Source organism: Pangasianodon hypophthalmus, chromosome 21 (genome assembly GCF_027358585.1).
Source record: "Pangasianodon hypophthalmus isolate fPanHyp1 chromosome 21, fPanHyp1.pri, whole genome shotgun sequence".
Lineage (NCBI taxonomy): Eukaryota > Metazoa > Chordata > Actinopteri > Siluriformes > Pangasiidae > Pangasianodon > Pangasianodon hypophthalmus.
In genome coordinates, this window is record NC_069730.1 from 15,039,692 (window position 1) to 15,054,845 (window position 15,154).

A 15,154-nucleotide genomic window follows, 5' to 3' on the forward strand; every position below is an offset into this window, starting at 1 on the left:
TTATAGTCTTGCCTTTATTATACCTAAAGAATTTAAATGTACTGCATAAATAGAAAGATTACAAATTAAAGGAAATGTTACATCATGGGAGCATTAATTTACAATTCATATGCTAAGGCCTTAACGCTGACCAGATTTCAACTCAATTTGGATAGTATTAGTTAAATCAGTTCTTAATCTGCAGTTGTATCATTATTGTGGGTCTGTCAGGAAGAAGCCAATAACCACCATGCAAGTGGAAAACTGATTAAAAATTAGATTACCTAATTGCAGACACAGAGACAAGCACAAACATGCACACATGCACACAGATCCATAAAGTTGGGAAATATGACTAATGTCTGGATATTAAGGATGATGGCTCACTGGTGTGATAAGACAAATGACTGGGCGGGGCAGTATGTGTGAGGAGTGACTGTTTACACAGCAGAGGAGTAAAAGCAGGCAGGAAGAAACAAGAGATATGGTCAGATATAAAAGGTGAAGACTTCTGAGTCTCTAGCAGATTTGAGACGGAAAGGTAAGACGTGTACGACTTGCATATGTTTTACCTCAGAGCTTTGTAACTTTCTGTTATTGAAACCTGTAATTGCAGTAGATTCTATTTGGCAAAATGTAGAAGGAAAGATGCTAGTATTATGCTAGTTTGATCAAGTTGTACAATTCAACAAAAGACTGCTATTTTTAAAATGATTAAAATGACAAAGTAAGAAAGTGCTTCTAATAAAAGTTATTTCATATTGTATATGCAGTTTTGATTTGTGATTTATGTGATTTACATCTGCATGTTTTTGTGTTAAATCTGCTTCAGCTACGGCGTACTGGTCACACTCTATTTGTACTCAGTTTGCATTTCAGCAGAAAAATGAGAAGCCTGGTTTTTGCCCTCGTTCTGATACTACTGGTAGCCAGCGGTGAGTGTGTTATGCCAACAGCCTCACTTAAACTTCTTTGTCACTGTGACATCTCTGTTTTCTTCACTGCATGAGCTATGATAACGTTCAACACTAACGAGAGCTTTGCGCAACACAGAAACTACATGACGGTTAAGGAAATGGTTATGTGGGTATCTAATTGGTGCATTGGCACCTATGATTGCTGTAATGTATACTGTTTCCAGTGCAGCTAATCTCTTGTTAGTCATAGTTAGTCATGTGTGTAATATGTGCTACACCTCCACATGTGTTTCAGGGACGGCTCTGGAGTGTTACCATTGCCAGCCCAAGAAGGCAGGTGGGGCATGTCAGATCACAAAGCTGACCTGTCCTGCTGAAAAAGACACCTGCGTCTCAGTCAAGTTCACCAGATCCCCATGTGAGCATCTACTCTGTTATGTATTTTGGTTATTTTATCTGTGCAGATAAAGTAGTGGTGTGATATTGAACAGAAGGAAGGACGTTTTTCACTGTAATGAGTGCACACACAACCGCAAATGCACATGGATGTAGATTAGTAGCATGGTTAATTGCTTCTAAAAGTGCAAAGATGATAAGATTGTAGCCTTTATATTAAGTAGCTGTTTAACAGTTATTTCTTCTATTAACTGAGTAGCTATAGATGAAGCCAAGCTCTATTCATATAGACACGTGTCTCGCAACATCTCTTCTTTACAAGCTGAAATTAGACACTTTTCAGACAAATATCTCCATTAGCAGTAGAGAGAACTGAGAGTACTGTTTAAACGAGCGGACTTGTCTGTGTTCTTCACTGCAGTTGGACACTACCAGAGGTGCACGGCCATGGCTGACTGTGAGTTTCTGAAGCTGAACGCCTACATGAATGTCAACTGCTGCCAGAATGACCTCTGTAACACCCTGTGATCCAACTGGCCTTTGACCTTTCACACTGCCAATATCCATCCATGTCTAGAATGTTTTAGAAGTTTGTGGATAATGGTTAACATTCTAACAGGAAAGACTCAAATAAAAAATAAATAATATGCATGAAATTCATATACTGTATTTTTTTTTTTATTATTATTATTTGTAATTTAAATTGGAAAAGCATAATTTAGAACTTTTTCTAAAGTCCTGAAAGTTTTATTTGCTACTGAAATGGCTGGAAAAATGGTACAACTTAATTATCATTTTCCACCAAATTTCTCTCGCATTTACACATAGAAATCCTTACAAAATCATCCACAGCATAAAATGAAACTGCCCAACAGTGTAGAATACTCTTTAAAATATCTTTAAAACTGTTATAAAATACACTCTTCACTCAGCACATACTTATAATGTCTAATACTAATAATATTTCACAAGTTTGTGGTTCATGGTTTTTAATACACTAAGGCTGCATTTTACAGGCTCCAAATATTTGCTGATGTCTCCGAACCAGTATCCAAATACCTGTTCTCAAAACCACTCTGAAAAATAAGATTTCCATTTCATAATTAACCATAATTTTTTGGGTTTCTCCCCCAATTTGGCCAATTTGCCAATTCCCAGTCTCACCAGTTCTCCCTGATCATACAATAGCTACCAACCAGGAAGAATGAAGACTAACATGTGCTTTTTTCAAGACACTTGAAGCCAACCACAGCACACACTTTTCAAAACTGCTGGTCTTGCTGCAGCGCAAGCGTAACACACTTCCATGAAAGCACTATCTACTCTATTCAGCATACACTCCTGGGCAAAAAAATGGGCCAAGCCCAAAATGTCAAATATTATGCTTTTAATGGTCTTAACAACAAATCATTGGTCAGAAAATTAGCAAGAATTAAACAGATGCGCTCCTGAGACGTCATGTGTCACCATTTGCTGGTTTATTTTCGCTGCAGTGAACTGTTTGGGGAAAAGCTAGAAACAGGGAAATTCTTATATAGCCTTTTGTACGCAAAGGTAAAATCATGATAATGATTAAACACATGTCAAAAATATCTTCTGGGATGTTTTTTTTTTTCTTAAAAGTCATTATTTGGGTGTCTGCCAAACCTGATGCAGCCCATCAAGGGCAACAAGGCTTAAACATTTAAAGAAATCAAAGAGAAAAGCTCCCATACTAACTTCCTTTATCTATTTGTTTAATTCTTGCTAATTTCCTGACCAATGATATGTTGTTAAGACCGTTAAAAGATAAAAAAATGGGTTTGGCCCCATCTCCCCTCTTTTATTTGTTGCCCAGGAGTGATCTGTGATACTTTTGCTCAGGAGTGTATACCTGTTATACTGCAAATACAATGAAATCAGTTGTGCATATGAAATAACACCAACACGATGTCAGTGATCTAAAAAAATGTAAGCCAAGCTGCTATGCATACTGTATAAAATATTGCACTCATCCTAAGGGAATGTGAATTAATAAATATTCTGTATTATGTATAGTCAGTAATAATTAGGCTGCATATAAATCTTTAAATGATTTTATTTCAACATAAAAAAATCAGCAGGCTTGTTGAATTCTGTATGAATGCATGAATGAAATGTGGACGTGCCCTCAGTCATCTCTAAAATATTCTTATTTAAAGCGAACTTTGTTTTTGTGTGTTGATTTAGTGATAGTGGTGACTGTGAATAACAGACATCCATATCTTAGCTGTTTTTGTTGATAATGGTTTAATAGTCATTTAGAATGTGTTTATTCTTTATTTATATTAGTGTAAACTAGTATTCTAACAAATAACAAATATCAAATATCTATTACTTTTTGTTATTTGTGAGTTAATTGCTTGTTTCATTTGCTGTGGTCATTATCGTACATGCATACATAGTTAGCATTGTTCTAGATAGTTCCATATTGTTAGTTAGAAAGTTAGTAGCAGTAGTTAACCTTTTAGTAAGTTATTGATTAATTAATCCATAGATTACACTATAACATGTGTTTGTGCATGTGTTTGTATTATTTTTGCTGTATTGTATAGAGTATTATTGTGTTTATTTATGGGTTTTTTTAGTACAGCCAGGCTTCTAATTATTATTGTATACTCTAAATGCCTTCTCAGATATTTTTATAGTATTATACACTATATAGTATATTTTTTAGTTTGTAGTCATCTCTGATCAGGTGATATTAAAACCTATATTTTCATATTCATATTTCACAAGGCCAGTTAATCATCAGCATTACAGACTTGAAGCTTTAACATGAACATCAAACATGTCATGCCGTTGTAATGAACATCATTAAAAATCTCTTTTATCATGTATTAGTGGTGAACAAGTGATGTCAGTTAGTTATTTGCTTAAATAAACCTACACAGATTAAGCAATATATTTTATAATGGAGAATCTCTTTCAGTCTATATAAATACATATAGACTATATAAATATATATATATATATATATATATATATATATATATATATATATATATATATATATATATATATATATATGGCTTATATAATAGTTTCTGCTACAGATAAAAGTCAGTGACATGCAAAGATTTTCTGAGTTTGAGACAAATGGTATTTTATAAAGCTCCACAAGATGGCACTGTATGTAAAGACACTGCATGCTTACACCTGAACTCATTCTTTAATTTGTGAATGATTAAAGTCAGTAACTGTATTTTAAAGCATTTACCCTGCACTGTACCTCTGGATAACTGTACTCAAAATGAAGCAGGCTATTCCTACTTTAATCTGGTACATTTGAAAAAGAGGTCAAATCTGAACCATACCCTCAAGATTGGTGGGAATTTCTCTTTTGGCTTACCACTGGTATTGTGACACATAGCTTAGATGAGAACAACCAGGTGTGTGATGCCTGTATGACAGTATAATAAGTAAGATGGCTGTTGAACAGCTGTATTATTATTATTATTTTTTTTTGCAAATACCACATCATACATCATTTTGTGAATTAGCCGAAAGGTCTTGGTATGCATGCACATGAGCACAAGAAGGCATCCAGCTGATTCTCACCACCCGAGGTTCTTAGAACCACAGGTAAATATATAACACGAGTATCCAACATGGTCTGTTGCATGGTGTCTAAAAAATTTTCATGATTTACTTCATATGAATAGCTACAAAGATTAGGGTCAGGGTTGGAGTGTCAGTAATGGAAACTTGATTAAAGGACTTGGGATCAAATTGCACTTGATTGACTCTAAACTTAAAGAATAAACTAAAACCCAGCAACCTTACAGCAATAAATGTCCTTGAGTTTGCAGCTTTGTTTTACTCATGACTGTCATGCACAATAATTTATTGCATAGTTATCTGCATGCAGCTCAAAGTCCAAATTATGGATAAATTCATTTTAATTAGGCAGAGTTTGTTGTCTTGGTTAAGTCCAGCCCTGCTGTCACAGACGACAACTTGAATTTGGGTGAGGATCCAAGGCATCCACTGATGTAGGTACAGAACTAGATGATCAAAATATGGTGCTCTTACATTGGCCACCTTTACCAAGGCAAAATGCCAACACGACTCTATTCACTACTTCTTGAAGTATAAATATAGTAAAGATACAGAAGCTCTATCTGTCTGCTGTGAGAACAGCAGCTTTTTTCAGTTATTCAATATATAATCAGCATTCACTATTTAAATCAGCCGAAGATTTCAATGTGAATACAGATTTCACATTCATCAGGCTCTAAATAAAAAAAAGATAAGACTCATTCAATTTGCTAATCTTTTATAAGTAATCAATTGTACACAAAAGGTACAACTCATAGGCTGTAAATCCTGGTTATCTGCTAAGCCTGACACTACTATTACTTTTCATGTTGGTCCTTCTAAAACATGCTAACTTCAAATGTCACACACTTTGCTGAACACAATCATTTCATTTGATAGATGACTTTGGAAGAGGGGGTGTGTGTAAACATGTTCTTGTGATTCAGACAGAATGTTCAGAGGTGTGGCAGAGTGTCTCCTTACCTTTGCGTCGCACCAGTGTGTCCTGTGGTTATCCCTCTGCAACTCAGACCACACCTACACCACCTACAGCTCTGAGAGAACACAAGCAGAGCTGCCATGATACGTCTCAGTTTAAATATTTTTAATTCTACATTTGATGTATTTTACTGTGTTTGAGTATGTTACGTTCATTCATTTTACATTTTGAAGTGAAAAAAAATATATACAGTGGAATCCAAAAGTTTTTATTATTACTATTATTATTATTATTATTATTATTATTATTATATTTAAACTGGAAACAAAAAAGTTTTAGAATTTTGGAAATTTAAAAAAAAAAGAAAGAATTCTTGAATGCTGAATAGTCAAGATGTTGCATAATTTCCCAAGCAAATTTGTGATATTGACCATTTTAACTGCTTTGTACGAAAGGTCAGATTTTCCATGACTCCCAAACAGAAGCATTTTGACTAGTGCTCTCAGACTTCTGAACCCCACTGTATATGTAAAGGAGATTTTCAAAATACTTTTTCTTGTACTTCTCTGTTGCTTGTTTTTCATCATTTCAGATTCATTATGGGCCTAAAATAAATGAACAATCTTGAATGACCTGGATGTATCAGAAATGACTGGGTAGCTCGTAGCAAGAAGGGTAGATTAAAGATTGGCTTGAGTGCCTGATGTACTGCTAATATAAATCACTTCTTAAAAATAGCAAGAGGGTGACGGTAAAGAAGGATTTTCCAGGTGCTGCAATTTAAGAATATTTGAATGACCCAAAATTTATTTCTGCACATGATCCCATTTGTCTCATATCTATTCTGAAAAGAGAATAAAGTTAGAATAGTGTACTTATAGCCTACTTCTAGGTTGACTCTGTTCATGCTGAGATCTACTGCAGTGGCTTTTTTTCATATTTGGATTCATGAATGTTTAATTTTATAGTTTGTTTGGGTAAACAAGTGGAAACAATAAAAAGCAGGGGGCACAATGGCTTAGTGGTTAGCATGGTTGCCTCGCACGGGCAGGGGTGGGGATTCGATTCCCACCTCTGCCCTGTGTTCTGGGGTTTCCTCCCCCAGTCCAAAGACATGTGTTTTAGGCTGATTGGAATCTCTAAATTGTCCATAGTGTGTGTGTGTGTGTGTGTGTGTGTGATGAGTTGGCACCCTGCCCAGGGTGTCCCCTGCCTTGTGGCCCATGTCCCCTGGGATAGGCTTCAGGCTCCCTGCAACCCTTTATAGGATAAGCAGTACAGAAAATGGATGGAAAATAAAAAGCTGTTTCCTTGTCTTCTCATTTTAATTTAGAAATGAAAAACAAATGAACGCAACATACATGGACTTTACTCCCTTACCAGCTCCAAATGAGGCATTATATAGTCTCCCTGCTAAAAAGTTTTATCATCGAACGCCAAACCTAACCAGTGCAGTGATTCCTGTTCTGTTGTGTATCTGCAAATACACAAACTGAGAGAGGATCCGACAGAAAGAACAGATTTGTAGATTTTGTGAGATAAATAATAACGTCAAGTCTTTTCTCTTTTGCTATGATACATACAGTATATATTTAAACATGTACAATATTTCTTCAAACAAGATGAACCAAAGCTGACAATACATTCTGGGTGATTCAACCAATGAACCCAGTACACGATTGTCACTGAAATACACAGCGTGAATAAATAATACACTACACTGATCATATTTACAATATAAACAAACAATATCAAAAACAAAGTGCCAAAAAAAGCTTTGGATCCTTTGAACATGGCACATAATACGCAATGACGCTATGGTTGGCAAACTAATTGGCTCTGCTCATTACCATATTACAACTGATTTACACAATAAAATAACATTTAGATTCTTGATTCTTGCCCCGATGGTGTCCACTTGAGCATTTCGGCACACGTCAGTAAGAAATGGAAAGCATTACAACAACATACACAGAAGGTCCTGCGCAAAAGCTGGAAAATGATACCAAAGGGCACAGAGGCCAAAGTAAGAGAGAAGAACGTGAGCTGGCTTCATTTACAACACACACTTCAGTTAGAAGACGGTTGGACAATATATTGTACTCTTCCAGTAGTTGAAAAAGCCTGGTCAGATAAATGAACATTTCTTGAAATATACAAGCTGACCACACACATACTCACAAACACACACACACACACGCACACACTGCACTGCTAGTGCTGTACACACACTGAGCATCCACTGTTTCAAAAAAAAAAAAAAAAAAATCCAAAAGCATGTCCATGTTGTCTGATAGCTAGCACAGCTAGCCTGAGTTTAGATACTCCAAAGCCACTTCATAGCAGAACTTGTACTGATCCTGCAAAAACAACAACAAAAACACACACACATTCATTTATTCAGATTCTGATTATCTGAAATGAGACAAATATCGACTTTCTGCATGTATTTTTTTACAGTAGTTTTACTTTATCTATATTTCTATATAATTTTGTAAAGTAGAACCTGTTCACTACATTAAAGAACAGTCTAATAATATTCTATATTAGCTGTAAAAAAAGGGTGGGGTTAGAAAGAATATATTAGGGGGTGTGGTTAGGTGATAGCCAATCAAATCACCTCTCTCATTCCTTTTAAAAAGTGACATCTTGGTGCCCTTGTACAATTAGATGTAACTTGTGTATACACTCTATGTATTTGTGGACACCTGACCAGCACGCCCATATATGTGACCATATAATGTATTTTTTACTGACAAAAATAAAAGCAAATGTTTTCGTTTCTATGATGGTAATAAATTAAATTCGGGTTTCCAATTAGTTTTGTAACACATTGTATTTTCAGATTTTTTTAAATTTATGATGCGTAACTGCCTGTTTCACATTTGGCAACAAGATATGCTTATTCTTATTTGCTACACCTAAAATAATTCAGTTAGTTTAATTTTGTTATAAATTTGGTGAAATGTCTTAATTATATTGTTAGTATGTTGTTGTAGGGTGTGATTCATAGTGTATGTTCACCAGGTTGTACTGGGATTAGTGGGTCAGTATGCTGTGCTATGATTGGTGGAATGAGTATTTTAAGCCACTAGGTTGTGACTGGTGGGGTGAGTAAAGTAAGCCACTAGACTGTACTGTGATTAGTGGGGTAAATAAAGTAAATCAATCGGCTGTAATTTTATTGATGGGATGAGTAAAGTAAATTAGCAGGCTATTCTGTAATTGGTGGGATTAGTGAGTCAGCAGGCTGTGTTCTGATTAGTATAATTAGTGAGTCAGCAGGTTGTGCTGTGATTAGTATAATTAGTGAGCCAGCAGGATGTGCTCTGATTAGTATAATTAGTGAGTCAGCAGGTTGTGCTGTGATTAGTATAATTAGTGAGTCAGCAGGTTGTGCTGTGATTAGTATAATTAGTGAGTCAGCAGGTTGTGCTGTAATTGGTGGGATTAATGGGTCAGCAGGTGGTGCTGTGATTATTGGGATTAATGGGTCAGCAGGTTGTGCTGTGATTACTGGGATTAGTGGGTCAACAGGCATTGCTGTGATTAGTAGGATTAGTGGGTCAGCAGGCAAGGCAGTGATTAATGGGATTAATGGGTCAGTAGACTGAGGTGTGATTAGAAGGATGAGTTGAGCAGGACAATCAGTCAGTTGCATTTAGTTAGTAATGTATAAGTATCCTATCTGAAATGTTGTTACATTATTGGAGAGTTGGACATTTATAGTGTATGTTCACAAAACTGGGTTGTGAGAAATAGGACAGGACTTTGAAGGCATTCTTAAAGTGAAGAAAATACTGTTTAGGCATTAGCACAACTCCGGATTAAAGTGGGTGCATCAGCATATTTCAAATGCCACACCTGCCACCCTACCCATGTCAGCACAGAGTAGCTGAGTTATGCCTAAGCCTACACAAAATAGATCCTGTTCTTGTAATTTTATCAGGTTGTTCTGTGTGTCTGTGCCACTAAAGTGTGTTTGTGTGTGTGTGTGTGTGAATACCAGTAAGTCCACCATGTTGGGTTTGTTGTTCCGCAGAGTTTTGACAGCATGGAACACATCGACCGAGCGTTGGTGTCGCAACATCTCACTCACAATACTGATGGCGCAGAATGTTCCACTGCGTCCGCCTCCATTTCTGACACACACACACACACACACACACACACACACACACACACACAGGCCATAAGTCAGTAATCAAATAAGAAAAAAAAGAACATCCAGTCAGGTGCATTTTTTTAGTTAGGTGTGTCATCTTTGTGAGGTATTTATGAATTAATGTAGCTAAATAATGCAAACCCTAACAGTTAATCTGAACCTTGTTTTTCAAATAAAATCTGCGTTTTTTAAAAAAAAAATAAATCACCTTTCTTTATGAGGTCAAACCACACGTCCACTTCATATCAAAGCTGTTGTGGAGTTACATGCTCACACACGCTACACTTTCTACATTTATAATTATAATTATAATAATTATCCAGGCCTAGGGACTCAACACTGTAATTAACACACTTTAACTCATCAGCTAATTATCAAGGCTTTCTTTAATTTTCTAGCATAAAGGAAGTGCAGAAAGTACTGGTGGGCCGCCTTGTAGTGAGTGTATTTTGACACTAGAGGGTGATGTTTCTCTTAGTACAGCACAGAGAAGAGGCTTTCAACCCTCTGATGGATTAATTAATTGTTAATTAATGCTCTAATGATTATTGATCTGTTTTCATGCAGTTGGAGACATGAGAACAGAAAAACTGATTTAATATGCTCAGAAGAGACTCAACGTGATGAGGCTAATGTGTAAGGTTAGAGAAAGAAAGAAGAATGGTGGAAGACAATGAATTATGTACTACTGTGTGTTGATGAACATGTTGGTAGTAGTGTGTGTGTGTGTGTGTGTGTGTGTGTGTGTGTGTAACTCACAGGCAGTGTACCACAGTGCGTCCCTCTCCTCCGTCATATTCTTCTTGCCATTTGTCCACCTGGTGAATGAGTTTGAGGAAGGAGCGTTTGGACATGGGTGTGTCTCGGTACATGGGCCAGCCCAAGAACTGGAACTGCTGCACCATACGATAGCCATCTTGAGGCTGCAACACACACACACACACGATCTGTAAGTCAGTAGGAAGTCCGTATTAACTGTAACATTGTAAAAGAATTAAGTCAGAAGACTGTGCTATGATTAGTGGGATGAGTAAGGCACCTGCTTTGCTGTGATTAGTGGGATGAGTAAGTCAGCAGGTTGTTCTGTGACTAGTAGTGAGATGAAGTCAGCAGGTTGTGCTGTGACTAGTAGTGGGATGAGGAAATCAGCAGGTTGTACTTTGACTAGTAGTGAGATGAAGTCAGCAGGTTGTGCTGTGATTAGTAGTGGGATGAGTAAGTCAGCAGGTTGTGCTGTGATTGGCGTAAAGAGTATGTAGGCAGGTTGTGCTGTGATTAGTGGAATGAACAAATTAAAACATTGGTCTGAGCAGTTACAGAAAGTTGGATGGAAGTAAGACAGATACCTGTGTTGTAACTGATGGGATGAGTGAATTAATTCAGAAGGTTGTGCTGTGATTAGTGGGAACAAATAAGTCAGCAGGCTCAACTGCTTTGATGAACAAACTAATTGAGCTGTCTGTGCAGTGATTGGCAGGATGAGTAAAGTAAGTCAGCTAGCTGTGCTGTGTTTGGTGGGATGAATCAACTTAAGTCAGCTGGCTGTGTTATGATTGGAGTTGTGAATAAAGTAAGTCAGCAGGGGTGGTTAAGGGATATATCAGCAGATTGAGCAGTGATTGGTAGGATAAGTACAGTAGCAGGCTGAGAAGGGTTGATGGGTGAGTGGAGTATATCTGCAGGCTGAGCAGGAATTGGTGGGCCGAGTGAAGTATATCAGCAGGTTGTGATTGGTGTAGTCATGGACGTCCTGTAAGAAGCTTAACTTACAGCAAGTAAGGTGATGTGGAGTCTTAAGCCTGTGTGTGTGTGTGTGTGTATGTGTGTGTGCGTGTGTGTAAAACCCACCCGAGCAGCATTGTAAATGCGGAATATTCTGCTGATGATATCCTCTTCTAGATCAGCTGACACAAATTCCACCTGCAGAGGACCATGCCTATGTACCCCATTCTCTGGCCAATACTGAGGACACAGCTACACACACAAACACACACACACACACACACACACACACACACAGACACACACACACAGATTACCATTACACTAGTAGGAATTCTAGCATTAAAATTTGTGAAACATTGCTCTTGTAAACTTGCATTTTTCACTTTCCCTCAGATGAATGTTACAAACGCTCACACTAAAAAGAAGAACGCTACAAAAATGCAAACAGTAAAACAGAATCAGCAAATGTGCACAAAAAAACAATTCAAACACGTTTTAAAAAATTTATCTGCTGGAGCTTTGAATGTCACGGCGATAGCATGAATAAAGCCATGCAGTCTCACAAAGAATCAGATCTTTGCCTTTTCATTATTTATTCATATATTCAAATCATTTCCCATTTGATCATTTCCATTAGAAATGATCCACACTGGCTACATATTTCATTCTCTGACAACAGGCGCATGATTGCATTGCTTTTTGTAAAGGAATAAGTGATGAGAAGAGGATATGGAGCCTGTATGAGTGTCTTTTGGCAGAGTGAGGCTGGCTCTTTAGTGTTTGATGTGTAGGTTAGGGAAGGAGGTGGGCTGCAGGGAGAAAGCACTGTTTGCTTTGCTAAGAGCATCAGACAGTGTGAATCTACCCAGGCTGGTGCACTGTAGCCAAGTGAAGCACTGATTCAGCACCCACCTGCATGTGTATGCCAAGCTAAAAGCAAGAAATCTGCACGTCACCTGATTTCTATAATGGATGTGTGAGTGGGATCTCACCAGGCACTGAGATGCTCCTGCTCCAGCATTATGCCCATCTCTTTTCATGTCAGAGCTCTAATATAGCCCATGTTCACTCTTCTCTCAAAGGGCCATATTCAGACATGAGTTACAAGGGCACAGTGAAGGTTTAATACAGAAATGTGCACATTGGTATTCAGACCTCAAACTATTGAAACTACATAACTTAAGTGTTAGTCGGAAGTTATCAGAGTTATGCATGCACTTTTCGACTTTTGGCTTCCATCTCTGAAAACGGCCCAAAGTAACTACATTTTTTACAATTGAGAAATTGACAGCACCAGATAACATAAGTCTGCTAAAATCCAGAATAGAAGACACTCTTGACAAATTGGGATAGTACTTCGGATAGAATACCTGGCAACTTAAGTTCAAAAGTTCCAGCAATATTTACACAGGGAAAGTTATGCATATTCAGAGTTGGATTACGCAGCTGCTTAAGTAGATTTTCTGGCTGCTACATTCAGATTATGCAATCATCTGAATTACCTGTGTGCAATTCACACCTCTGACATTGCCAGATTTTTCTTGAGTAGAAACATCTGAGATGGGGCTTTAGACCACTTCTTTTAAACAAATCACATGCCTTTAAGCCCCCCAAAAAATCAGCTAGAGAAAATGCAGACTGAAGAGGAAAATAGCATTTTTATTCTATGCTGTCAATACGGCTTCCATCCCAACTATTCTGCAGCTTATAAAATAGCACTTGATCCAGCAAATCCTATTATTTTGCATTTGATTTTTTTACAATTTAATGTAGCCATGAGATTCTGAAAAGAGGTCATGAAATCACAATTTATGTGTGGGATAAAAGCTGTTTTATCAAAATATACTAAATCTATCCAAATGTTCTTTTTGTCACAGCATTTTTCAACATTTTTTCAAACTGTCTCTCGTTTTCCAAATAAAACCAAATATCAAGTAAATTAGACCTTGATGCTGCTGTTGATAGTGATTACCATTAACAGTAGTGTCATGTGGGAAATGTTATGAGTTACATTATTCATAACGTTATGGAAAGAGAAATAGGATAAGGTACTCGGCCAGAATGCAGATAGATCTGGATTTTTTTTTTACTACACAGCAAGGCATACTACACTGTCCAGTCCTAATTCTGACTTTATGCTTGGAAGCCTAGTAGGAGAATCTGAGCTGGTGTATGTGTTTATAAGTGAGGGAGAAAAATGAGAGAGAGGGAGAGAGTGAAATATTCACTGTCTAATTTAGAGTGTGTGTGGTGTATATGTATGCCCCTGGTACCTAGACCTCATAGTCTCAGTAGCTACAGTTAGAATTTTGAATGAAAGAGTCCTTAGTGAGAGAAGAGGGGGAAAGAGGGAGAGAGTGGAGCAGGAGATGAGTTTTGGTGGGATGGAGGGAGAGATGGTGGGATTCTGTGCCTCCCTCTTAGCTTTGATTCTGGGGTTTTATGACAGAGCCTCAGGCTGCTACCCTCATAGAGTCTCTTACTCACACACACATACACACACACACAGAGGATTGCACATTCATGCAGAGTCACGAACACAGACACACAGAACCCTTTCACACTCTTGCACAAATATACACTGGAGTCTATGTCTACACAGCACATACAGAGGTACCTCAGCTAGTCATTCATTTTTAATTATTCTGTCTGATTACTCGTTTGATGTCTAACATGAATAATTACCATCCTTTTATCACACTGCGTATTTCCACAGATATGATCTTTACCAAGTCATACATTAATGTAAATGTAGGTTAATGTAATTACCAAAATAACAACCTTAAACTGAATTTTCTATTTCTAGAGATAAAGTATTTAAAAGATACCTGTGATGCATTGCACATACAGCATGTTATGGCTTAGGTGGGTCTCCTCATTATGCATAAGTTAACTAGAGATATACTAGAGTGCTTTTGAATTCTTGAATCTGACTGATCACAAGGAACAGCAGATGGCTCCGGCTGCTTGATATTAAGATTGATATTAAGGCACTCGTTCTAATATGTTATCGTTTCTATAGCAACAACTTACACATAGACTTGTATGGTGGGTACTCCATATAAACAGATTTAAAAAATGTGTGTAATTGTTGATATGTTAAAGTTTTTTTGCATTTATTTAATATTTTTGGAAGGAGTCTCCAATGTCAATGCTTTATAACAGTCAGAGATAAAGGTGTAACTTTAGGTTTTCACTCAGAGGGAAGTCTTCAAGATGGAGGGCTTTGAGGTTTCTCTGTAACATGACAAGCTTTTTTTTACTAACAAAAAAAAAAAAGAGAGATGGCTGGTGCTGTTATAACATTGTTTCACAGATCTAACTTGTTCATGAACAATCCTCAACATGAAATGTAAATATAATTGGATAAAAAGTATGAAAATTGTTAGAATTGACAAAATGCTGTGGAGCAAGAGGAATAAAACACTTTGGGATGTGCTGTTATTGGAAAATAATCAGCTTTAGGGTGTTAAC

General features: G+C 37.1%; 2 protein-coding genes across 8 annotated transcripts in view; one reads left to right on the forward strand and one right to left on the reverse strand.

Annotated features, from left to right (window-relative positions):
- The first annotated feature begins 498 nt into the window (after positions 1-498).
- Positions 499-1,952, forward strand: ly97.3 (lymphocyte antigen 97, tandem duplicate 3). Its single transcript, XM_026925724.3, has 4 exons — positions 499-520; positions 812-914; positions 1,192-1,314; positions 1,714-1,952. The coding sequence occupies exons 2-4, from the start codon at positions 866-868 to the stop codon at positions 1,818-1,820; spliced, it is 279 nt and encodes a 92-aa protein (XP_026781525.1). The 5' UTR covers positions 499-520; positions 812-865; the 3' UTR covers positions 1,821-1,952.
- Positions 1,953-7,348: 5,396 nt separating this feature from the next.
- Positions 7,349-15,154, reverse strand: part of LOC113533549 (receptor-type tyrosine-protein phosphatase mu) — a 201,819-nt gene continuing 194,013 nt past the window's right edge. For all 7 annotated transcript variants that reach the window (XM_053227520.1, XM_053227519.1, XM_053227518.1 and 4 more), the window contains 4 exons: positions 11,804-11,929; positions 10,715-10,878; positions 9,797-9,932; positions 7,349-8,150 (listed from right to left, as the gene is read on the reverse strand). In XM_053227520.1, coding sequence (XP_053083495.1) covers positions 8,097-8,150; positions 9,797-9,932; positions 10,715-10,878; positions 11,804-11,929 — 480 coding nt within the window. In that variant the 3' untranslated portion in view covers positions 7,349-8,096. The remainder of the gene's footprint in view (positions 8,151-9,796; positions 9,933-10,714; positions 10,879-11,803; positions 11,930-15,154) is intronic.

Coding starts and splice junctions, on each gene's coding strand:
- ly97.3 (XM_026925724.3), top strand. CDS start 866: ATGAGAAGCCTGGTTTTTGCCCTCGTTCTGATACTACTGGTAGCCAGC. Junction 915..1,191: donor GATACTACTGGTAGCCAGCG/GTGAGTGTGTTA, acceptor CATGTGTTTCAG/GGACGGCTCTGGAGTGTTAC. Junction 1,315..1,713: donor CAAGTTCACCAGATCCCCAT/GTGAGCATCTAC, acceptor TCTTCACTGCAG/TTGGACACTACCAGAGGTGC.